Source organism: Ischnura elegans, chromosome X (genome assembly GCF_921293095.1).
Source record: "Ischnura elegans chromosome X, ioIscEleg1.1, whole genome shotgun sequence".
NCBI classification, from domain to species: domain Eukaryota; kingdom Metazoa; phylum Arthropoda; class Insecta; order Odonata; family Coenagrionidae; genus Ischnura; species Ischnura elegans.
In genome coordinates, this window is record NC_060259.1 from 4,686,966 (window position 1) to 4,714,675 (window position 27,710).

General features: G+C 36.4%; 1 protein-coding gene across 2 annotated transcripts; it reads left to right on the plus strand.

Annotated features, from left to right (window-relative positions):
- The first annotated feature begins 1,487 nt into the window (after nt 1-1,487).
- On the plus strand, nt 1,488-27,710 carry LOC124170832 (venom carboxylesterase-6-like). 2 transcript variants are annotated; one of them, XM_046549817.1, is made up of 12 exons: nt 1,488-1,787; nt 5,364-5,453; nt 5,914-6,123; nt 11,487-11,636; nt 13,052-13,205; nt 14,825-15,010; nt 15,079-15,272; nt 24,216-24,384; nt 24,925-25,109; nt 25,845-25,989; nt 27,215-27,338; nt 27,431-27,710. In XM_046549817.1, exons 3-12 carry the CDS (start codon nt 5,914-5,916, stop codon nt 27,618-27,620), a joined length of 1,707 nt encoding a protein of 568 aa, XP_046405773.1. In that variant the 5' UTR covers nt 1,488-1,787; nt 5,364-5,453; the 3' UTR covers nt 27,621-27,710. The 2 variants fall into 2 exon arrangements, with proteins under 2 accessions (XP_046405773.1, XP_046405772.1); XM_046549816.1 differs by lacking the exon at nt 5,364-5,453 and having other exon boundaries at nt 1,489-1,787.

Sequence of the window (27,710 nt, forward strand, 5' to 3'; positions counted from 1 at the left end):
TGCCTTGTGACGTCACGGCCAATATTCAACATGGATACCCGTTTTAGCGGCCTTTGAATTTTTCCATATTTCGGACGTCCATCTCGAATCAAGTATTCACTATTAGGATTTAAACTGTGGTTTTACGACATTATGTTATTCTGAACTCTAATTTAAAACATGTGTTTGGTGCATTTGAAACACTAGTGTACTTCCCTATTCTGAAAGAATCATAAACTGCATAGTCTGTATACCGTAGAGTGGCGCACGGGCACGGCTTCAGCTGCCACATTAAAGTATTTTGAATAGCTAGAGTTCAAACACAAAGCGAAAGTTACGTTTCGTCATTACAAGCCCACTCCTTAGACCCTCCTATAAATTGAGGCTGAAGACTTCCCCCAAGAAAATTTTCTCGTCTCATTTCTACGAGAATGCGAATTTACATGAAAAACTATACCACACATTTTTTGCATTATCGAGCGAAGATAAGGAGGGGAAAATTTGAGTTGGCTCCTCGTCATCTAGACCCTATGATGATAGCAATTTCATTCTTTTCCATACCCCCCCCCCCCCAAACATTTGCCTCAAAGGCGCTTTCCCATTCATAGAGTTAGGTCTGCGAGAAATAAAACATTCCAAGCACAGGAAGTTCCCACATAGGCACATAAAAAGAAACACCTGCCCATTACGTGGTATGCGAAGAGGCTTTGTCGTGAGAAAGGTTGGTTACGGCGGCCTCCAAGGGCGAAAACCTGGAAAAGCTCTTCTCGATGGATTTCTCCATTTCGAGGGATTACACTTAAAGACATTGCCCAAAAAATTTGCGGGGAAAGTTGAACCCCTGGCTTTCCACCCGCCTTGGAATTGTCACCAGTAAATAGCATGATTAATGCTGTATGCTGACATAGATGCCAGGAGCAGCCTTGTTGGCGGTACCGAAACACCCAAATCCAGGCAACATCTTCATAGAAGCATGAGAGGAACTTCCATCGCTTCTCTCATAGAGTGGATATAATTCCGTTGGGTTGATTAAAAGTCCTGGAAGCACTCTTTTGCAAACCCTACACCCCGAAGAGCATAAGATAATCTAACAATAATAAAAAACCCTGCGCTTTAATATGCAGGCCTTTAAAAGATATAACTTAATGATAAAAAGTAACTGTGCAATGCAGATAAAATCTTTATTGTGAATTCTGAAGAACATTCTAATGTCTCTAAATTTATTTAATCCTTGAATTTTTAAGCAAGTCACTTTAAAGGCTATATTTGGCTTAGCTGTTGCAATGCCGTAAATCAGATTTTTCCCCCTCTAAATTCACGGGACTTCCGAACCGAAGTTATTATTATTTACATTCACATCACTGCTTATATTATTATTGTCTTGGATGAATTATTTTTATAGCGTACGTGTTTACCAATAATTGACAATTTACATCTTGGTCCATCACTAGATACGATGCGAAATAAGACGGCAGGGTACAGATAAGATAACGGAGGCAGAGAGGTCGAACGCGCTGTTGAGGGTGGCCTTGATCCTCATCCACTTGCATAATGAAATGACAGCTAATGGACTTAATAGTAGTCATTTACCATAGTCATAGGCAATGCTCTCTCGATAGGCCTGAAAAGCTCCCTTCGATTTCTCCAAGGAGAACGACCTCAAAGATCACATATATACGCAGGCAACAACGCACGAAGTTCAATTAATACATTACCCACAAAGAGGGAACACCGAGTGACTCCACAGCTGACCGAGCGGTTACAATAAGTTGGAGCTGGAAAGTAGCAACAAGGAAACACAACGAAAGGTAAGATTGTCGTCAAAAGCAAAAAATAAGAATAGAGAGCCATATTTTTCACACGATTACGTTCACCGAGTGACTAATGCTCCCCCATGAATTTCATTTGGTAGGTTAAATTACTGCTTTAGGACGTGCACATTTCGGGCTGCATCTCCTACGTATTAGAAATTCGAAGTCTAAGATTTATTAGAAACGTGCATATATATATAGTCATAGGCAATGGTCATATATAAATAGTACGATTTGGCTTCGAAAAAGCATGGAGCACAAAAATGTGTATCTCAATACTTTTTATAAGTACAATCACTTGGTTTACCAATGTAAATACTTGGTTTATAAATACAGTTTATGAACCAAACTACACTTGGAAATTATAGGCCGAATATGTAATAATCGAAATCAACTTTGTTTTCTCTCTGTAGGACGGGAAAAATCGTGAGTATTTTATAAGATCTTCATAACCATTCATTCCTACCACAGTAAGTAGGTCACGAACGAGGCTGCGCGCTGAAGGGAACTTTCATCTAGGTGATTTCATTTCTGTTGAGACGCTTCATTAACTAAAAAATTGAAATCCCGAAATCCATATTTTTCAGAAGTGCATAGATGAATAAAAATTTCGGTAATAATGGTTGGTCCACAGAATAAATAAGAATACTAGATTGCGAACATTTGGCGCGAAGGACAAGGCCCTGGACAGTCGTGTTGACAGACGAATGTTGCTGAGCGTGTAATTAATGCACCCGGTTGTACTTTTTTTACCTTATCTCGCAAGCATACTGGGTAACCTTTTGTTTCCTCCTCTCCCTCACATATGAAAACTTTTGGACCGTATCCCATTGGCGAGGAAAGAAATACAAGGCTTTTTGTTACTTGTTTTCGACTCTGATTTAAATATTTCCCGGGCTGCAAAAGTGAAATACGGGGAATATATCCAAAATAATATGATTGATCTCTTTAAATTATGTGCCATCAACGTGCATGAGCGATCTCCAAAAAATAACTGAATTCAATTTTAAAACATATGCTACTGATTAAGCAACGCTCTACGAATACAGAACCTTAAATAAAGAAAGGAAGAAATTCACATGGAAAACCTGGTGGACAATGACGGAATATGTGAGAATTAATTAACCTCATTAGACGAGGTTCTATTTACTATTCGAGCATTCGCGCCAGTCGGGTGGTTGCACAATCCAGTTTTGCATTATGAGGTATGATTGTTCTCTGGGACATGTGGACAGTTGGTGCACTGTAGTCTTTCCTCATTCCCCTTCCCGGCTTTAAGGACACTGAGATTACTTTTGAAAGGACAAAATGGAACCATGGGCACAGCCACGGAATTTGACTAGGGATGGGTATGCAGCAAAATTCCCTGGCTGTGCCCTTCTCCCTCAACAACTCCCATGAATGGGACCAATTATCCCAATGAATGAATCCTGTAGCCAAAGGACTATTTTAGTCGTTTACTAAGATAGGGGGCTCAATTCCAGGTGGTTCAATTGGAAGGGGTATTCTCGGACATTATCTCCAAAGCATTTCAACTCAGGAGGGTTTGACCCCTGGACCTCCAATCCCTATATGGATTTGTAATAAAATAATCCTATTTGATGTCAAAATACAGCTTGACAATGATAGGACTGCAAGTGATAAACTGTATAATAATAATCAGTCCTAGATATGCACACTAAGTAACAAGTGAACATTACTCTAATTTCAACAAAAAAACCTTTGAACAGGATTCCTTCATTCCACATTCAATATCCCAAAAAGTATTTACTGCCTGCCATAGCCACTAGGCCAATTAAAGAAGTTGCTCCAAAATCTCAAAACAACAGGGCTGCCATCTTGTTCTCATGGTTTTACATTCTCATGGAGGGTTTTTAGGAGCGTGACTGAGGAGAGTATACTTCAAATATTAAATTTTGAAAAAAAAAAACAAATTATGACAAACTGGGGTCAAAAATAACCCTGGATATCAAAATTTGACCAAATCAGCTGCCAAAACTTAGGCCATTTAGCATTTTCCACAACAATCTACCAGAGCATTTTCAACAAAATGATTTCATTATTTCCGCATAAAAGTGGAAACTAAATTTTGATCTAAAATAGGAATCACCAACTGATCAAAATGATGTTACTGGTAAATATCACTTAGGCAAAATAATGTTATCATTTTCAAAGTGTAAGTGATTTCACCAAAAATTTTTTGGCAATAAATGATATAAAAAAGAAATCACTATGCTGCTGCCCAGTTTATGGGAAACTTCTCAATCCAATGAAGCTTCCCAAGCAGCATCTAATGTAATTTTTCTATTTGTTAGATATCAATTTTTTCCATCCAACATCACTTTTACTATGTCTCCACCAGTGCCAGATTTAGCACTAAACAAGGAAAGCAACTGAAGGAAAAAAATTGAAATAATATGAAAATTTATCGCTAATGTGAACTTTCAAATGCTGTAAAACATAACTTGGATTGGTGAGGGGGCTGGACAAATTACAAAGCATAATATTTTCTTAAATAGAGGGTTGCCAGTGCAGTGGCGTTCTGATGAAGTGACTGCACACCTGTACATATAAAGTTCTGGGAAGCCCAGAAGGGTGTAGTTGAGCAGACTGTACAATTTGTTTACTATTTTCAATAAACTATAGTTTATTGAAAATAGTAAACAAATATAGTTATAGTTACAAATATAGTTTATAGAAAATAGTAGTTACTTATAAGGCTGTGCATCAAGGAGGGATTCACCCACTTCTACCCTGTCTTATTGCATGAGTTGGCCAACAGGTGATTTATTTAGACCTATGTTTCCTCAAGAATTAGAGGGAAAATCCTCATGGTTTCCCCTGAATGGTTTACTTTGTATTCTTGCTACTGTTGTGTTGTAAAACTAATTGTTTGATAACATTCTTATTGGAATTTTTAAAACATTTCCTTTTAAAGATATGAAAAAATATTAGTGCTATATGTAAGCTTCAAAAAGATATAAAATTTTCACTGTGAATAGTCTGGGAACACAGGAGAATGGGAGAAGAGAAGTTTGGTAGAATAGAGTGGATAAAGGTTTGTTTGGGGGGCTTCTTTGTCTATCTTGCTTTGGGGTCACAAGGATCTAAATCTGGCACTGGTCTCCTCCACCCTTACGCAGGAGCAGTCTGGGGTGAATGGGGGGCTCATGATGGGGCCCACCCCTGGAAAATTTTAGAAATTGCAGAAATGCATAAAATTTTAGAAATGGATTTTGACGCTATTCTGGCTCTTAAAAACTTGACAAAAGTTAATAAAAATAGCATTTTCTTCAGAAAACACTAAAAAGTAAGGATTTCACAGCTTATAAAACTTAATAATATAAATCTTAAAAAAAAATCAAAAAAAGCTTTTCGAATGACCTTTTCAAAAATTAATCAGGTACTCTTAATTCTTCTTACTCCTTTATCTTATTTATTTTTATATGACGTTTTTACGCTGGGTATGCTGTTAATACAGAAAATTAATGAAACCTTAGAATGTTATAATAGCAAAAAAAAAACAACTTTGGTTCAAGTAATGTGTGTCTCTTTTTATTACACCTTTCATAGGCACTTCACGATAGACATGAATGTTGCAGGGCTGCCCTAAGCAATCGCCGACCATCTGACCTGACTAGATTGCCCCTGACCTTAGGCAATGTAAATGCAATATCAATAAAACATCACTTTAATGTTAAAATTTGTTAACACAACAAATAATAAAAGAGTAAGGTCAAAATGTAACCCTCTCTTTTATCCAGTATGTATCAAATTATTAAATATTAACCCAAAGATAAATTATTTTGTTCATCATTAGCAGAAAATATTTTTATACTCTCATACATGACCAAATATTCATGCCCCATAACTCTACCATTATGAATCCTATTTACCCACAACTCTGTCATTACTTTTACATTAGATGTGTGCACTAAATAACCAAACATAAAAATCAAGGTAATTGGACAGAAATATCTTCAGCATAAACAGATTAACACAAGACCTTATCATATTCAAAAATGTACGTAATAAAATGCTTGGTAATTTTGATATCTATTGAAGAGCTTTATACCAAATTTTTAACTTTTCGTATAATACAGTCTGTTCATTTTTCCTTTAGATGGATTTTCATACTCACCCCCTGTTCTGGATATGGCTGGTAATTTTTCATGGAGTGGCAATAACATCAGAATCAAGTGAGCCTCTAGTAAATGTTCCTGGGCATGGAGTATTTAAAGGCACAATCCTCACTTCCTCCTTGGGTAACAAAATGCATGCATACTTGGGAGTTCCATATGCAAAACCTCCAGTTGGAGACTTGAGGTTTAAGGTAAATGTAACTAATTCAGCAGGGTTAACAATTACCCTTAAAATTTGATGAAGATTTTCAGATATCTTCTGGCTTTCAAAAACTTTATAATGTTTGTGTCAGCTCTGATGCCCCGTTAAGGTCAGTGAAATAGCAAAATGCAACCATGATTTAAGGATTTACATAAAGTCTCTTAACATGTTGCCTACGGGTGGCGAGAATTTTTGTCATTTTTCCCAAGCGTTCCGGATGGATGACAAAGATTCTCGTCATTCAGGCACGTCAACTTATACAATTTTAAAGCATACTATTGGTAGTTGGTGGTATGTCATCAGTTGTTGTTCGTAACTTATTATGTACAGACATGTCATAATGTTTGATTGGGTTAAGTTATACTTTAAACATTAGCTTTTTTAACCATGTTCAAACGAAAGGCAGTTCGCCCAAATTGACACATATTTTCAATCTCAACACCTCTACCCAGGTACGTCATTCCCCTGCATGAAAATACCCCGGTACACAATGTGTTAATATGATACCACCTCTATTTTCTCAAAATCTCTGAGAAAATAGTCATAAAATAATAATGTTCACTATCCATGAGCAAATACACTTGAATGAAGTTGTAAGAAGTACAATTACATAAGCATTGTCAAGTCAGCTGCATTACAAAAAACAAATATGCAGCAGGAAAAGTACATCCACATTGAGAACAGCAAACAAAGCAAAGCCTCAAAATGACACACTTCACATATACATTAACATAGTAGAGCAAATGTTTTCTTACGATTTTTTTACAGATAGTTTGAATTTCTGGTATTCTAGGTATTTTACTACAGATAGCAGTCTGCTATAAAGGTTGAATCCCTGGTATGTTGAGCTATGTAGTATTTCAGCTGTTCTATAGCATTTTAAATGGATGAGTTCATTCCCAAGCAGCAATTAATATCCCAACAACATCTAGACAACACTGTCAGCATTAACATATGACATCCATGCAATATCCACCTTAATGTTGCATGGATATCTGTCAAATACCCAAAGGACCCACCAAACAATGTTGCAGGGATATTCAACAGAGAGCATGGAGATCCACATTACAACATCTCTCAGATATCTTCACAACATTCAATGAGCAGATAATGGGTGTGTTAATTATGGTTTTTGATAATCCCCAGATATACAAACTTAAATATCTGATGGATATTGTCTGCTGCTATGGCAATACATACATGTTTTTAATTAAGTCTGGGTAACAAGGGCTAATCCTAACATTGCTATTTGGTTTTATATTCATTACCAAATTGTGTTTTTCACTTTGGTGTATCTTCATACTAAACCCCAAAGTCTAATCTGTATACCCAAGCAGCAATTGATGTAAGGATGACATTGTAAGGATATCTGTCAAATACCCAAAAGGACCCACCAAAGAACATAGCAGCGATGTCCAACAGTGGACATGGAGCTCCATTTTACAACATCTCTTAGGTATCTTCACAACATCTAATGATTAGATAATGGATATGCCTGTAATTGTTTTTGGTTATCCCCAGATGTAAAGAATAAACATTTGTGCCCTTCAATTCTATAAAAAACATATGCTACCTATGGCTAATGCTTGGCATAACAATTTTTTAATATCGTGGATATTAAAACTTGGATATCTTTGTAATGTTATTTTTACGGCTCATAGTAGATGTTACAAACAGGATATCTATGCATAGGTGGATTTGGAGGGGGGGGCATGGGGGAACGTGCCCCCCACACGCTTAAAACATAGATAAATTTTCAATACGTAATCGTTATGTTCATTTTATTATGTACCTATATTACGGAGCCTTAATCATTTAAGTGAATATGAATAAATTTCATATCAATATAAAGAGAATACCCAACTAGCACAGATTTTGCCTTATCCCTAAATACGAGGATATTATACATATATGCCGTGACGAAACCTATCTGAAAGCAGAGATAAAGTATGAATAATCCACGCCGTTTTTTGGGATAAATCGGAGATGCACTTCCGCATTTTTTGAGATATGCCTATCCTTACGCCGTATAATTGCCGCTAGGTGGCAGCTGTTTCGCGTACGATCGCTGCGCTGCCACGCGAGATTCATGAGAACTACGTGAAAATAATGTAATAACCGTAATAACATAAATTGGCATTCGATGAGGAAAGATTCAATGCATTATTTTTCATCATTGTATTTTATTATATTATGGTATCCCATATAGCATCAAATATGCCAGAGACATCTCACGAGGCATATATGACCACTCTGTCTATGAGGTCTGTATGCCTATGAGATCATATCTCGTGAGATTCCTCTGAGATATTTGATGCTACATGGGATACTGCAATACAATACTGTATAATAACATACATGATGAAATATAATGCACTGAATCATTCACCATCGAAAGCCAATACCGCACTAGTCTCCACAATGAGGTTTTTTTTCACTATGTTACTCATTCACGCAAGTTTAGGAACATCCCAAAAAATCCGTTAGAAGAAGGTGGTAAAATAAACAAAATTATTGCTCTAAAAACGATATATTTAATGAATTATTCATCTTGAAACGATATACAATACACTAGAACACGGAGCAGTCTTTATACCTTCATCGGTAAACCATAAATCTTACTGTTCAATTCCTTACATCAAATTATAGAGGAGACTGCGGTGAATTACCTTACGTATGGTTTCTAAAAGCACAAATTCGAAATCCATTACCGTTATACCCTAGAATTTGGCAATTGCAATCACTAATACCTCGCATTTGTTAACAAATCACAGCACTGTCGATGATTCCTTCATTAATATCCACGACAATCCGGGATGTTTTGATGTGTCGCCACAACTGTACGTACCGGCGTAGCCCACATCGAACTCAGGAACACAAAAACGATGCTTAGGTCGCATTATCACTTTAACTATTATTGTATACACAAAATAATCAACGATTTTTACTCACAAACACCACTATACACAACACCAAAAATGTAAACACGAAGCCACTATAATGGCTTTAACGGTAATGGAGGACTTCAGCGCTACTATGCGGCCAATTTTGGCAATATGGTATCATGACATCCCCTCCCCAAACGCTTGAAATCGTGGAAAAAAGGGATATTACACATGGAGGATATGCTTATCCCCACAATATCTGATTTCTCCAAGGATAAGTTCAAATCTGTGCTGGCTGGGTATTTTCGACAGTACAGTTGTCAAAGTATCCATTGTGTCATAACAACGTGTTTTGGATATATCAACCATATTAAGATATCTGAAGAATATTGTCTCCTGGGAAGAACCTTCTATCTTTAGAAAAACCTCATATTTTCACTCTTACAACACCAGATCAAACCCAATCAGCAGCCGATATCCATCCGACGTCTAAATAAGGTTGATACATTATATATATCCATGATGGATTGTACAAAATAACGTTATATAGATATTCAAGTTGCAATATCTATGATATTCTTAAGTAAATTAAATAGGTGCCATTAAATGCCGGCCTCGGTGGCGGCGGGGTAACGTTCTCGCCTGCCAAACAAGAGGTCGCGGGTTCGAGTCCCGCCTGGGTAGGTCTCCCCGATCCAGGGCATGGTCGTTTGTGTACATTTAATTGTTACATTTGTTGAACACCCCGATATAAAATGGCCAATACGAGCTGTATCCGGTGGTTCGAGAATAAAATAAAAATAAAAAATAAAATAAATCCATAAAAATTAAAGTAAGGAACAGAAGGAGAAGACTAAGAGTAAATACAATAAGGGTTACTAAAAATAATTATTGTCGAAAAAGTTAATATACAACATTGTTAGATGGGTCCTTTGGATATTTGACAGATATCCATACAAGGTTAATTGGATATGCATGGTTATTGCACCGATGTCATATGTTAATGCCAACAATGTTGTTGAGATATTGATTGCTGCTTGGGTTCGGTACGACTGATTGTAAGATCATGTACCTTTGCAAATTTATACAAGAGTTTTAAAATCATTTCAAAATAATTATCTAATTATTTCAAAATTATTTAAAAAGGTTCTGAAAATAATTTTGAAATATTTTTGTAATAATTTTCACATATTATTTTTCTATGAAATTTAAAAAAAACTTATCATTCAGAAAAATAAGCCATTACTTCCTACATTTCCATAGAGTTGCTATCAACAAAATAAGATGGTAGGATACTGGCCTTCAAAAGTTCAATGCCTAGTAAATTATTTTAAAATTATTCTAAAATATTGAAAAATTCATGGATTCAGCAGTCTCATGATAATTTGATTTTAAAATTATTTGAAATAATTTAAAAAACATTTTCAATAATCTTTTGGTACTTTAGGCATTGATTTCCATATAACAACATCTGTTAGATATCTTCACAGCATTCAATGAGTCGATATAATGGCTATGCTTATCATGGCTTTTTATTATACCCAGACAAACATACAAAGCATCTGTGCACTTCAATTCTATACAGAACATATGCTACCTATGATATCCTTTGGAATAATATTTTTTATAGAAATAAATGGTGCTTCTCAAGTTGATGGTAAAAATGATAAAAAATAATAAGTATATTACCTTTTTCCACAGTAATTTTTTTAGTAACCCTTATTGTATTTACACTTCTCCTTCCTTTCCATAGTTTAATTTGTATGGACTATACCAATTTAATGTCACTTAAGAATATCACAGATATTACAACTTAAATATCTATGTAACATTATTTTTATAACTTGTCGTTAATGTTACAAATAGGATATCTATGTGACGTTATTTCACAAGTTACTCCCCAAAAGGGACACGCGTGCCACCGGTTGGGAAGTACTCTAGGGAGTTCACTGTCACCTTCTTGTACGAGGTATTGCTGTGATGGTGACACACCTTAGAAATATCACCTTTTTCCCACACTTTTCACTGATAGATTTCCTCTTAGGACATCTAGACTCTCAATGCTCTATGTACTCGAAAGTTGTGTGACCCAGGAGTACACCCTACCAACACTGTATACATCCATACTTTATACATATGAAGTAATTATTTATGTAACAAATGAAGAGAAGAAGAATCCAAGAATGAAAGAATGAAAAGTGCTAAACATAGTTATAAAAAATAAATATAGGACAACAGTTTTCTAGTAAGCCTAAGGGTATAACTTTCCGACACACAGGCACAGGATATGATAAAGAAATAAATGCTTAGAATCAGATTCAACATATAAAATTTAAAGTAGAGAGCCTAGAATTGTATGCGAATGACTCTGGATCCATTTCAAATATATTATTCAAGACAGAAACATGGCAACAAAAACAAAGCTATTTTAGTCCTAAGCCAAATCCTTTAATGCTCATTTAATTAGGAGCCGCAGCCTCCAGAGCCTTTTGATGGTGTCTGGGACAGCACATACTTGAGGGACTTGTGCATGCAACATCGACACTTATATCCCGAGGGCCATGATCAAGTTTATGGACAAGAGGACTGCTTACACCTCAACATCTACGTGCCAAAGGTTAGTCAGTCAAAACACCATTTCTGAATAATTTGGAATATTCTGATAATAATACATATTTATTTATACCCACATTAACTCAATGTACAAAATTAAAGCGAAAGAAATTACATGAAAAATACAATTTCAAAAAGTTACAAAATTGTATTTAACACGATTACACTAGAATTTACCTACCCATGTTAGCATATTTCGCTCAAATGAAAAAAGAGAATCATGGAAAATGTCACTGTCAAATTCGTGTGATGCTCTGTTGAATAACCTCAATGACCTGGTGATAAGATTGTTGCAAGTAACATTGTCCCCACAGAATTTTACAAAGTAAGTAATGGAATTTCTTGTTGAATTAACAAAAAATATTAAAATCAATATCATTAAGACAAGTGTATATCATACTGTGACATAGTATAAATATAAAAAAATATCAGATCATTCAGTTTCTTTCTAACCACCAACAGTTGAATATCCAAAATTTGCATAGTTTTTCTGTGCAGGTTATGTTGAGTATTGAATCCAGCATAGTTGTTTACTGTTCCTAAAAATGTGTTTTGCACTCTCTCAATTTTATTTATTTGTATTTTCGATGCCCCATGAGAGGAATAAGGATATAGGTATAAATGGACTAACATGTAATATTTTCAAGAATAACATAATTTCATACTTTTATAATTCAAAAAATTTAATCTTAAAGAATACATTTGGGCACTTGTAGTAGAAGCAATCGAGAGATACATCTGTTATTTTCAGAGCAATACGTCCGTCTCAAAAATTACAACAATATTGCACTTGATTACTGTATTCCACCTTCTAACAAATATGGCTTCTCAATCGATGTAATTTTCTGGTGAAAACCCACATCATGCTCATCATGGGCATTCTCCACATTCAGGGGAAAAAATCTATGGCTACTAAGGATATGTGAATTCGATAAAATACTACATGAATTCATTATATCTTTTAAGTTTTTGCATTCAAATTTCGAAGGATTTATAGAAAACTAATCTTTTAATTCATTTCTAGCAATTTTTAAATACATATTAATAAATGTGCATGGAATTGCCTTACGGATCTATGTAATCTAATAAAAAGTAAATGAAGAGACAAAAATAACTAGTAAATTAACTTTATTCTAAATGAGCACACTGATTGGATAAAAAGAACTCCTTAAATATTGAAAACTGAGTTATCTGCACACTACATTAAGAACCAGAACTGAGAACCAAAGCCAATAACTGAACCAGAACAAAAAAAAGGTGGAACCGACTATTGGCTAGCACTGAATGTTATGATAGTCATATCAGCTGTTTTACAGCTACAAGGTTCCCACATTTACATATGTGTTCACACTGCACTAATGTTATTGAAGAAAACCATTCATATGAATGCTACTGAATCTTTCCTATACCCTCATACAGACACCATCCAGCAAGAAGAAGTCATCCATGGATGTTCTTATAGTCATCCATGGGGGAGGTTTTATGTTTGGATCCGGACGGTATTATGGACCAAATTACATCACAGACCGAGACGTGATTTTGGTGAACATAAATTATAGACTTGGGCCCCTGGGTAAGTATCTATATACAGCACACTCCCGATTATCCGGGCTAATTATGAGGATATACGGCACTAATAATCGGAAAACATGGATAACCCAAACTTTCACTTTAATGTCTTGTAATGTTCATAATTTACGTAAAACAAACAATATATTATTATTAACGCAGTTATTCTGTTAATTTAGAGTGCTTACTGGACTAATTGAGAGCTTTCTTCACCAGTCCGCGATCTTTTTAGCGGCTATAACAAGGTTGCACTCGTATTATCATGGCTCTATGTAAGAACTGGTTTCGTAAACCACGCATCGGCGGCTGCGTGATCACGGATACAGAAAAGTGATTTGCACGAATGCTTCAAAACCACTGCTCGACGTCGGAAAAACATTTTCAGGTACCGTGCCACGTAGCCGCGTCTCGCACAAGTTGCCCAAGTTACAACTGCTGCGGGACGTGTATCCGTGATCACGGAGCGCGATCGCGCACTGCGAGGCTTGGAAAGCAGGAACACGGAGCTCCCGTGAATGCAGCTAGCGCCGTTCCGCTTTACGAAGGGAATTCTAATGGAAATAATAAGCCCGGTGTATCCTAGCATTCAAATGCAGTAATTCTGTTGATTTTGCGCCCGATTTTATTTTTTATAAAGATAGCGGAAAATATTGAGCGAGTGTGAAATCCATGCACGGATAATCCGCAACACGGATACATCGCAGCCGGATAATCAGATCGGGTTTGCTGTGGCTCTATTTTCTTCAGATTTTGGTCACATTGACTCGTTTTGGTGGACTTGAATGAGACAACACAGCCAAAACCCCAAGGAAATATGTATAGTTGTTAAATAACTGCAGGAACCTACATACTGAGTATCAATATAATTTGTTCCTAAACCCAAATCATAAAATATGACAATAAACTAGTATCAAAAAGATTTTTAAAGCATTCATTATCCTTCACAAGCTCTCTAATTGTAGCATTATCGCAGTGAGGTATTGCATACCACTAAAGCACTGCAGAAAGTAATAGACCACTCCCCCTCTATTCCCAAATAATGACCTTAATCTGAACCTGCTTAGCCAGCCAGGCTATGGAAAAAGGGGTGCAAAATTGAAATTTTACAGTAAACCTTTCAGTGTAGATGGTCATTATGAGTAAAAATAATATGGCATATAGTATTGGTATACTACATATGAAGTGTCAGCTTTAACTTTATGGAGCTATGAGATTTGGAAATAAATTTTGCTTTGTACATTCAACACTTCTCTATTCTGACCGACTATGGCATCAACGAAGGTATGGCATTGAAAATCACATTATTTGCAAACTATGAAAAAAGATATTTGCCAATATGTATACTATCATTTAACCTGTGCATGTCAGTAAAATAGACATTCAACTGGGAGAATTACACACATCAAAAGAAGTGATAAAAAGAACTAGATGAGTTGCTGGTAAATAATATATGCAGAGGAGCAAGTGACTTTTCAGATGGATCTCTGGGTAAATAAGAGGCTGATGGAAGACAAAGGATATTTTGTATTTTTGGTAGAAGACAGGATCATGTAGGAGATATTTTAGCAAGTTGGAGTCAAATAAATGACGCTAGAGCTGATTTCAATTGCTATTTTATTCCAGGATTTTTAAGTCTTGAAGATGAATTTGCCCCAGGAAATAATGGGTTGAAAGATCAAGTTTCTGCTTTGAAATGGGTGAATAAAAACATTGAATACTTTGGAGGAAACCCCAAGTCTATTCACTTGACAGGTCTCTCTGCAGGAGGAGCAAGTGTTCATTTCCACTACCTTTCCCCCCTTTCAAGAGGTATGGCAGAATCCTAAGTAATCAATAAAATTTATAAAAAATGGTCCTCATAAATAATTGTATCTCAGGTCTCTTTCAGCGAGGAATTTCAGTAAGTGGTACAGCACTATGTCCGTGGGCTTTAGTAGACAAACCCAGAGAAAAAGCCATGAAACTAGCTGCCATCACAGGATGTCCTACCACCAGCGATTCATCTGCGATTTTGAAATGCCTCAGGCAGCGGCCAGCCACTGACATAGTATCTGCCATGTCACATTTCCAGGTACTCTCATAGTTATATGATGATTCTTAGTGATGTTCTGAGAACTTATGTGGTATATTATTCCTTTTTTGCCTCATTAGCTGTATGCATATTGAGAATACCAAAAAAGGTCAACAGATAAAAAATTAAATGGAGAGCTCTATCAGTCCAATATCATGACAATTAACAAAAAATAATGGAAACAACAATTTAACGCCCTGCCCATGTGAGCTGAGCATGGGTAAATAGTCCTAATAACCAGCAATTAATCACACCTTCCCTTTATTGTGACTGAAAAACATAACCTATATTGAGTCATATACATATATGACTGTAACTGGGTCTAACTTATTTGCATTTAACGCCCAAAATGCTAAATATTTTCTGTGGACACAAATTAAAGCCTTGTGCATAAAAGAGCCACATCTCATGTACACAGTAAACTACACAGCATCCACGCTAAACACACTGTCAAATAATTTCCCTACAATCAATTAGCAAGCAACCAACCACCCTGGAGATTGTAAGGTTGAAGATATAAATGTCACCTCAGGCATGGGTGTGGTGGGTTGGGATTTGTAGTAGACAGAATTCATATCTATGCTTAATGGAATTTTCTTCACTAAATCTAATCCTCGAGAGAAACTTTTAATAATGCCATGCTTATTTAGTATATGTTAAGTGCATAATATTTTTATACACTGAATATCCAAAAAGGCAAACAATAGTCATGGTAAATAAACTAAAATAAAACATTTATTTCCAAAAATATTCATGATAATGGAGCCAAAAGCAACACAGTATCCCAGGATTGCTAATACCTAAAGTATGATCCTGGATTAAAAAAATGCACCGCCTTCATGCAGAGAAACACAATTTATGTAGCGTGTGTCACAGGAAGTGACAACGTTGCACCCACTCCACTTGAGGTGCTTTTTGCGAGGGAAATAAATGGCCAGTTTCACAACAGTGAGGGGCTAAGGATGTAATAGCTGGGATATATCCCCTTATAGCCTCCCTTTCATGTTTCAGTTGATATGGTTTTGTATGTCTCCTAAAATATTTGTATTTCTAAAATTAATCACAGAACATCAATCAAGAAACTAAAATAGTAACCAATTCATGAGGATAATGATTGAAGCTATGATTAAACACAGTGAATCAAAGATGATAAATGGTAAACCATAGCTTTAATCAATATCCTCATCAAATGGCAATTACTTTTAAGGAGCTGTGTTTCAAATTATAAAAAGTAGAAATTGTATTGGATGTGGTGACAGAACCACCTCAGCCTTTAAGTATATAGTCATGGAAGGTTTGAGTGAATGAATTATGAGGACCGGGTGAGTTGCATCTGGCTGAGCACAAGGTGACCCCAGTAACCAAGAAGTTGGTTTCGTATAGCTCTCAAAATACTTGAAAAAGCTAAAATTAATCATATAACATCGATCAGAAAAACAGAGTAATTGCCACTTCATGGGATAATGGTAAAAGCTATGATAAGCTGCTACATTACTACTTACTTCCTTGGCACTACAGCCCGGTATGGGCTTTGGCCTCCCTCAAGACGCCTGTCCATTCTCTCCTGTTCTGCACTTTCTCCCACCATCTGACAATCCTCATAGCCTTTATGTCTTCTTCCACATCCTGCATCCATCTTTTCTTCGGTCTTCCTCTCTTTCTCTTTCCATCCATATTTCCATGTAGAATCTTCTTAGGCGTCCTTTATTCACTCATTCTTTTTACATGACCTAGCCAAGCTAGCCGTTGGGTCTTCACAAACCTCACTATGTCTTCGCCTCGGATAATATTTTCTATTTCCTTGTTTGTTCTTATCCTCCAAGCTACCCCATCTGTCACGGGACCATATATCTTTCGCAAAATCTTCCGTTCAAATATCCGCAGAGCTTGCTCGTTTCCAGCATAGATGCTCCACGTTTCTGCTCCATATGTCACGACCGGTCTGATAAGTGTCTTATAGATCTTGAATTTCATCTCCTTAGATAGAAGAGTTGACTTCAGGAGCTTAATATTAGCAAAGTAAGCCCTATTTCCAGCCATTATCCTCTTGTTGATCTCTTCCGTCATTGAGTTCTTACAGTTTAAATTAGTACCGAGGTAGCTGAAATATTTTACATTTTCAAAGTTGTACTGCCCAAATGTAACGTTTTGAGTCCATCCTCTGTCTTCCGTGGTCGACATTTTCATGTATTTCGTTTTTCTCTCATTGATTCTGAGCCCTATATTCTTACTCTTCTGTTCTAAGATTTTGAATATTTCTTTCAAAGAATCCATATTTCGTGCCATTAGAACTACCTATATCGTCGGCATAGGCACATGCCTGAGTAGATTTATGCACAATTGTCCCCTCCAACCCCAGATCTTTCATGGCTTCATGTAGACACAGATTAAATAGTACTGCTGATAGAGAATCTCCTTGTCTTACTCCAGTTGTTATCTTAAAGGCTTCACTAGTCTTGCCCTCGATATAGGCCTTAGCTTGAGATCCTTCCATAGTCATATTTACCAACTTAATTAGTTTTTTTGGTATTCCAAATCCCTCCAATGCCTTCAACATTTTTCTTCTATTGACACTATCAAAAGCTTGCTGGAAATCAATGAAAAGCATGTGTTGGTCAATGTTGTACTCATAACGTTTCTCCATGCATTGTCTCATTACAAAGATTTGGTCGGTTGTTCCTCTTCCCGGCCTGAAGCCACATTGGTATTCACCAAGGATTACTTCAGCATTCGTGTTAAGTCTCCTCTGCAGTGTACAAGAAAGTATCTTATAAGTGACATTTAGTAATGTGATTCCCCTATAGTTGCTGCATTGCAATTTATCTCCCTTCTTGAATATAGGGCAAATTAAACCAATCTTCCATTTCTCAGGCATCTCTTCTTTCTCCCATATTTCACATATCAGTCTATTTGGTTCTTTGTTAAATTTTTTCCTCCATACTTGATTAACTCTGGTACAATTTCATCTTCCCCTGGAGCTCTCCCATTCCGCTGCCGTTTTAACGACTCCTCCACCTCCTCAATTGATGGCCTACTAATATTGGTGTCCACCCTCATGTCCAACATTTCTCCATCCTCCTCATCTATCTCATTGACAGTCAGCAATTCCTTAAAGTACTCGGCCCATCTTCCCATTACTTCTTCCTCTGTTCCAACCAACCTCCCATTCTTATTCTTACATGCGTTTGTTCTTGGTTGAAATTTATTCGTCATCCGTTTGATTGCCTGGTATAACTTTCTACTTTCATTTTGTGTGTTCAGTTCCTCAATCTTTTCCACAAACCCTTTTAAGTACTGTTTTTTTCTTTTTTCATAGTATTTTATTTGCTTGTCTTCTGCTTTCTTTATATCTTTCAACATTTTGTCTTGTCTCTTTCTGGATGGTGTTCCTTCGATCTATATTCTTCCTTTCTTGCACTCATTATCAAACCATTCTTCATTCCTTGTTCTCTTTCTTTCTCCTATGGTCTCCTCTGCAGCCTCTTCCATAGCCTTCTTTATATTAAGCCATTTTCTCTCTACCGAGTCGTTTACACTCAGGTTCTCTGCTCCTTCTTCTAGTTTCTTACCCAGGATTTCCTGATATTGGGCTACAGCTGCTGGTTGTCTGAACTTTTCCACTCTCCACTGTATCCTCTTGGGTCCTTTAATACGTCCCACATTCGCAATTCTTTCCCTGAGCTTGGCCTTTACCAAATAATGGTCTGAATCACAGTTTGGGCCTCTTGCAGACCTTATGTCAATGACTGAAGATGCATGTCTTCTGGAAACCAGAACGTGATCAATTTGGTTGACCACTCCTGTACCTGCCATTTTCCATGTTCCCTTATGAATATCTTTGTGAGCAAAACAGGTACTTTTGATTATTAGCCCTTTAGCTTCTGCCAGCTGGCTTAGCATCATTCCGTTTCCATTTGTTTCAGTATGTAAAGAGTGTTTTCCAGCTACATGCTGCAAGAAGTCCTCTCTTCCTATTTTTGCATTGAAACCTCCTAGGAGAATCAACATATCATATTTAGGTATCTTGCTGCATTCTCTATCCAGTTGATCATAGAAGGCATTCTTCTCATCATCATTAGCATCTTCTGTGGGTGCATAAGCTGAGATGATAGATAAGTTTCTAAAACGTCCTTTGAGCCTTATCTTACACATTCTATCCCCCAGAGGTTCATACCCTCAGCAGCTTTGCTTCATTTTGTTATTAAGGATAAACCCTGTTCCACATTGTCCAGTTCTCAGTTTAGGCCCACTATAGAACATTGAGTAGTCCTTTTTATCCACTCTTCCATTTCCGTTCCATCTTATTTCTTGTAACGCCACTACATCTATCCCATATTTCAATACTTCTTCAGCGATCTCTGCCATTTTTCCAGCCTTCAACATGGTCCTTACATTCCAGCTGCTACATTGAGCATTCTAAAAAGCAAATACGGTAGACTCTCGTTAATGCGAGCAAAGTTATTACGAAGTTCTCGTTTTTACGAAGCAAACGGTTGGTCCTGACGAAAAGACTAATCCAGTCTACAGTAAAAGAAACTTTAATATGAAATTACTAACCTGTCCCAGTCCCGGCGGTTATAAAATGAACTTTATTAATTAAGTTCCATGGATAAGCGACGATGTTTAGGTGGATATATACTGAGCTACATCATAATAATTGCGCTATGTTTAATTTCTCCACGTGAACTGTGCCCAAGAACTTCAATAGGGTTGTTCAAGCCTATCAGAACGGTCTCAAAAAACGAATGGATATCACTTCTGATGTAATTTCATTTTGATTGGGAGTAATTGCAGATGCGTTGAAAAAGTAATGGTGGAATTATTAGCAATCAAAATTCGAACAATTTCAACGCCACCATAAACGGTCCGCCATCTTGAAATAGAGGTGATGACGTAGAAAGCCTCTACGCCTGGCCTGGCTGGCCTGTACCCTCGATGCCAATCTGAGCACTCTGCATGCCGGCTGGACATTGACCAAGGTTATTCCTTATTTTGAAATGGCCTATGTTGTGCATGAAACTTCCGGATGGATCAAGGCGACATAAAATCCATTCTTCAAGTTAGGCAGGCAACGTATGTAGCGTTGACAGGAATTGAAAAGCTGCATTTGCTAGGAAACTGTGCAGTGAACTTTCATTGTGCCTATAGTGCAAGTGAACACAATTTGTGCCCTTAATGTGCCCCTAAGTGAATGATTGCATATAGACGATGAAGTAAAGAGTGAAGCGACAAGTGAAGTGAGTTGTGAATGTAACATCTTCGACGAAATTATTTATTTCTTCCATGCTGGTTCAATCAACCCTATATATTTCGATCTAAGGTATCTAACTATTGCGAAGGGGATATGTTTCATATTTGAGCTAGTTGCACTTTAGGGATACATCGAACGCATATTAATTTTCATTCGTGTGTTCGCTTCTAAGTTCTGTTTGATTTTATTACCTATTGCACCTATTGCCAATTCCATGGAGAATACATTATATGTGTAATGTATTAATCATGGCCAATTCATTTTGAGCATTCGCCAGTGTTTACATTTCACGCATTTCGTTGCGCTGTTGTTTGTTTTTGTCATATTTTGGTTACGGTAATAGTGAAATTCGAAGTTTTTTGATGCTACAATAACTGGTTTAGCAATTGGTTTCAGCCTATTCATTTCATAGTCTTCGCAATGTCAATGTGAAATAACGTTAACTGATTCTAAGTCGTTAGTGATGAGTGGGAAGTGAGATGTGGAGAATCCTTTCGAACTTCAAGGAGTGCAAATTCTTTTAGTGTGTGCAGAGTGATTGGAAAACCGATTATCATGTTTTATTAGTGTTGCATAATAGTGTTTTATATTTATTGTGAGCCAAGTTTTTCATTGAATCAGTTGATTCGGAATATACTGATTATAAGTATCAAAAAGACAGCTCGTGAAATGTGTACGTTGTAGTGCTATTTGTGATATGATGAGCAATAAATATGTACAAGTAAGGGTAATTTTGCTTATTATTACTCTTATTAAAGGATAAGGATATTTGGACTTTCTTTAAACACTGATCTGGCGGCAGACGCTGGAGATATTTGTAAAAAGTGAAGATCATCGCAAATCACGGACGAGAAGAAGCAGAAGAAATTTGTACACGATTTGTACCGTACAGTATTATAATATTCGTGAATTGTGCATGTAATGGAAAGAGTTAGAACATGACATCCTATTGTAGTTGTAACCCCCTTTCTCTCCTTCCAATGGTGTAACTATAGTCTCATGGCTGCATTCCTTTGCCCCCAAAAGCCTCAGAAATTCAGCCAATGCACGAAACCTAAAGATGAAATTGCAACTTTAACTTTCATTAATTTTATTATCAAAGGCTTATGATTAGGTAGCTTTATAAAATTAAAACATCAATATTAGACTATCATTCTTCCCTTGATTTGTGGATCCTTTGTCCATTTGTCCTCCACGCGTCGACTTACTGAAGATTCCCTTACTGCCATAAAAAATGTCTGGCCCTATGTTTCTTGGATATCCTCCCTCATGAACCGTAATGCTACGAGAATCTTAATATACAAAACATTTAATAGCGGATATTTCTAGCTACCTACAGCTTTTCGAAACAAGTAAGACATCTGCCAGCAAATGTAGCACAGAAAGCAAACAAAAACCCGTTTCTCCGTTCACTTTAACAGAGCATCCATTACAAATGTATTTCTAACTTTTTAACTACAAGCGAAATTTTAGTTCATCCACTATATCCACTTAAAAAGTACGTAACAACTTTTGGCGCACGGAATTATTTAATGAAAATATCATCATCGTATGCGAACCGATTACTTACACCTATCCCGTATCCTCCTCATGAAATCGACGTTTTTCTTTCATATATCCAGCAAATGCCCATTGAATCCGTATGTGCTCCTCCACAATATTCATATATTTCTTGAAACAATCGCTATGTAATCGATGACACTTCGTAAGTTTCTTTTGTAACTCCTTAGGCGAGCAATGTTATTTCGTATGGACCGTGCTATGACGGCCTCCTAGGCAGGCCATAGTTACCGCCCCACTTATGGCCTTTCGCTCAGAGTAGAATCGCTTGAAGCCATACGTATGTTTCGAGGCCGTAGTTATGGTCAATTTGGACTTATGGCCCGGCCATACGATTAGCGGAATAACCCTGCTGAGCCACTTAACAACACTGCAGTAGGGCATCTACAGGCTTGTGACGTCATACATCAATTCAAGATGGAAGTAGGGCTTTTTGGCGTAACGTAAAATTTGTCACTGTTTAAAGCCTTCTCTAAACATGTACAATGGAGAAAATAGCATAATATAATTGTCATTGCTCCTTCTGAAGCACGATCTTTCGATTTCTTAAATAAAAAAATATGGTGAACAACCCTATTATAGTTCTTTTTTCAGTAGGAGATACTTCATAATCAACGCAACATCATGCATCAACATTGAGCTTCATTCCTGTCGAATCACGGTGATCCACTCATTACCACTCGGTAATTACCAACAGTATGTCCTCTTCTTACGAACATTCGAAAAATTCAAGCGTGCCCGAAATTTCAAATTTGGCGCCTTTGGATTTAACCGATGAGACGTGGTCTGGCGTAAAGAAACTCGAACTTTGGGCACAGTCTGGACAGAGTCAATAAGAAACTCGTACTTTGGGCAAACCACACTTTATGATGCCTTGCATAGGTTTATCAACTTATGAACAAGGTCTCGGTACGCATCTTGTTCGTATATCGAGGAGCCGGAGTGTATTTGTGCATGATTTATTCGTGTATTCATACACATGACTCTAACATCCATTTCGCAGCGCGTATATATGTACGGGAGATTGAAGATACGAGGAATTTTAGCTGGGTATGTTTTTAGCGATGATTCCTAAATGAAGGGCTCTTACGAAGTTTGTTACTACGAACCTCCAGTTTTTCGGTCCCGTGAAATTCGTAATAGCGAGAGTTGACTGTATTATATTTTAAGTATTCGGGGATAATCAAAGGAAATATTGCTTTCGTCTACTATCTTCCCACCTCGTAGGCATCCTAAACATCTTCCAATCAATGGATAATTTTTAATGAAGTAATACGTAGATATCTATTATTTGTAACATCCATGACAAGTTGTAAAAATAATGTTATGTAAACATCCAAGTAGTAGGTAATATCTTCGAGATAAAAAAATTGTTATCCCAAACAGTGTCCATAGGTAGCATATGTTCTTTAAAGAATTGAAGAGCACAAATATTTTGCTTGTATGTCTGAGGATTACCAAAAACAATAATAGGCACACCCATTATCTACTCATTAGATGTTGTGAAGATGTCCTAAAGATGTTGTAATATGGACTTCCTTCATAGTGAAAAAGTTCATAGAGCAACTCCTGAATAAAATACTGAAAAAATTGATTAATCCAATAATCTCATATTTTACTTAGGAAGAAATTACTCAAAGACAGTTTCATATTTAGTAACCCCACATTGCCTTCCTTTCCAAAAGCATTAAATTCATTTTAACAAGCCATTCTCAGGACTACAGTATCCTTTAGATTAACCAAAGCAATTTTGAAAAAGGAGAGTGAAAAAAGCCTATAGTTCTTCCATAATTTCTTAACCAGAATACCAAGACTCAAAACTGAACTGCAAATATCCTCGGTAAGCAAATATTTCTGAGGTTGTACAGATAAATACTTAAAAACTCTAAGCATTTATTGGTGGAATCCATAGATTTCAAGTGGATGCTTAAGGCTTGCTCAAACATTCTGATCACACCATTGTCGTCTCCGAAGTGAGTAATCAGGCCAAATAAATACAGTTTAACTCAATTGTTAATTTGGAACAACCAAGAACTCGATATCTGAAATATTTGACAGTTTTTTCTTTCTTCAGCATACATAAGCAACAGCCTTATTTCAAGAAAATCATCCTAAATTAAATATTTTCATAGGTCTGGTTGTACAACCCATTTTCACCATTTGGGCCAGTTGTCGAGCCTAAAGGGTCGAATAAACCATTCTTGCCAGATAATCCATTCAATTTACTATCAAACGGCCAGTTTCTCCATGCACCGTGGATCACTACTGTCACTGAACATGAGGGCCTCTATCCAGCAGCAGGTAAGCTATACCTTCAGTGCAATGACTAATAATTTATAATTTAACATGTGTCAATCAATGTACAAAGAATAAAGAACAATATTGGTAATCAAAATAAATTCAAACATTGTTATGAGATACACCTTAATAAAATCAACCGTAACAAATAGATTTACTTTATCTCTTTATTTCTGCTAATTGATTGAGATAATTCATGCAACGTTTCTGAAAAAAAACATTAAAAAATCGCAAAAGCTTGATAATAGTATAAAAAAGATAGGAGCCTAGTATTCAACAAAAATTGCTTCCATCAAATTCAAAGACAATTAAGAGAGAGCAAATGTAAGTTAGCATACCCACATGGACATCTAAAGGAAACAGATATTTAAGGGTCATCCAAACCCCTTTCGGTCAAGGTATAAAAAAAAGTGAAGTATGAACATGAGATGGGGAGGAAAGTTGCTGTTACGCATATTTTTTCCCAACTCTGGCTCTCAATGCTAGGGGCTTTACTTCATTGTATTTGCTGTATAATTCAATTTAATATTTTCACCTTTCTAGACTGGGTGGCAAATGAGGAGCGAATGGAACACCTTAACAATCGATTTGATGAGTTGGTTCCCAATATTCTTCACTACAATGACACCATTCCTGCAAATCTTATCAAAACTACAACACAAAAGATTCGAAACTTTTACTTTGGAAATAATGAAATAGGAATGAATCAAAGAGAAGAAATGATCCAGGTAACAAATTCCTTACAAGGCATGCAACCACATCCCATATTTTAGTCTGTAATTATAGGAAAGGCCATCATTTTTATAATGACTGGCTTTTCCACCAACAAGGTAACATGAATATGGTAGGAAGGGCTTTAGAGTTTCCCTCAAGGTTCAAGGGTTGATCTTCCAATGTTTTGAAGGCATACCTTGCCATTGTCTTCAGGGTGATGCAGATGATGAAGACAATGGCAGACTATGCCCTAAAAACGCTGGAAAATCTCAACCCTTGGACCTGGAGGGAAACGCAAAAGCTCTTCCTACTACCAGTTCACCTGGATGGCTAGAGATCCTCAATGAGCTTAAAAGAGCTCCAGTAACTAGGTTTTTTTTATTTTCAGTAACTTTCACCAAATTTCTTTTTAATTATGTCAAACAGAGGCAGTGTTATTATAACACCAAGAAGTTTTTCGATTGAAACTCTGGAACTTCACAGAATTAATGGTGAAAAAACCCTAGGTCAATGCACATAACAAGAGATGGAAATTTATTATCTTGCCTTCAGTTTCCAATGAATATCCTCCATTCCATATAAATCCTCCAGCAACTTTTGATTAATATACCTTTCCCTCTGTAAAATACTCCGGTAATAGGGCAGCTTTTTAATAACAACATTGCCAAGTGCTCCACAATATACACAACTCCCACAGTTGTTTTTTTTTATGAATTACTTAATTATTCTAGTGGTGTTCTCTGTTGCAGATGTGCTCAGATAGATTATTCCTATATGCTTCATCCAAAGCAGCAAAGCTACACTCAAAGTTTGCACCTGTCTACAAATATGAATTTTCATATAGAGGCACTTACAGCATTACAGAAGCCATGATTGGATCTGATGAATACCTTGGTAAGTCAATAAAACCAAATTAATGAGCTCCTTCAAATATATATGGAAATTCATTTTGATCTAGGCGCACACACTGATAAATCTATCTTTAGTTCTTACAATAGGGTGGTTTACTATTATTTTTTTATTACCTAAATCGAAAGATTATTACTCCTTGAGTACGTAATTCACAATCTTAAATTTTTAATGACGTTATCTATTTTTCACGATTAATTGAAAAGTGAAAAATTTCAAGTGTGCAAAAAATGCGACGGCTAAGTATGAATGCTGGGAAAAGCCCAAGCAACGTATTTCTGATTCCCGCTGCCACCATGTGAGGTGACCTTGGGGCGAGGCTTTAAGGGCTGCTACCATGCAGTCTGCTAGCAGGTAGTGCTTGGCTTAAATAAGGATTATTATTACCTTATCAAACAAAGGAAACTTTCCGATCTTAGGCAATTTTTAAAGGTGATTATTAAGAGATGTTTCCCTGAGCACTCATGCATGCATTGGTAATCTCAGACGATGTAAAACTCTTATCTTCTCATATAGAAACTAGGTCCCTCTGACGTCATATGGAGTGGCATCGCATGGGTGCCAATCAGACCTTTTTCAAATGAGGCTAAAATTGACTATTAGCATTCATCTAAACTGGGATTTCTACAACCAAATATTTTGTATATTATGAATACACTAATGGTGGGTAACGAATCGCAATCAGTGCCTTTCTTTGATGAAGGAACCTACACTATTGACAATTTTAGGCAGCAAATAGTTAGTACATAAGTATGTACATAAAAAATGTACCCTACAACTGTGGGTGTTTTAAAAAGGCAAAAAAATAATTCTTCCAATACAATGCAGTGAAAATATAAAATCAAATGAATGCTGAGACTCAGGGAATAATCGAGAGAACAGCCGTATCATGGTCAGGGACATTCAGTGAAAAATTGATGAATTTTTAGCTTCTGATTACATATTTTATTTTAACTGAGATGGCACACAAAGGAAATTCTTCAAAATGGGGGGAAAATATTTCCATAAATCCTACAAATGCTGGTATATTATGTATTTGTAAGGCTAGGGGTGACATTGAGGTTAAATAAATTATTTGTTGATTAAAAGTAATCTCCCATCTTCCTATTTCATAATTTCTTTTACCAAGTAAGTATCATTTCCAAAAACAACATTTGTTTTATTAATAAAATTAACAGCTATAATGGTGAAATGACTTTCTCACTCACAGGGATTGCTCATGGAGATGATATTGCCTATGTTATTGCCCTGTCGTATGTGAAGCCATTTGAGGCCAAAGATAAGCCAATATCAGACCTACTCCTTGATTTTTACACATCTTTCATGCAGAAAGGGTAAGTAAATTGGCAGTTATTCTTATTTCATAAATATTATGGTTACCTTAAACAATGTTATCAACATTATTTTATCAATATTCAACCTACAGAATACCAGCAAGCAAAGGAGTTACATGGGAAAAAATTCAACCAGAAAAAGATTACCTAGGCTACCTATCTATTGCATCACCAAGAAATGTTAAAATGGCTTATTCAAATGACTTTGGGAATGAAAAATTTTGGGATTCATTGGGATTAAGAGAACTTCATAATTTGAAAACATACCACGAAGAGCTTTAACATATCAAAATAAGATATAACAGAATTTTTCAACAAACTTATCAGCTTGACTTATTTACTTATGGAAATAAAATAAAATGTTGAACTTTA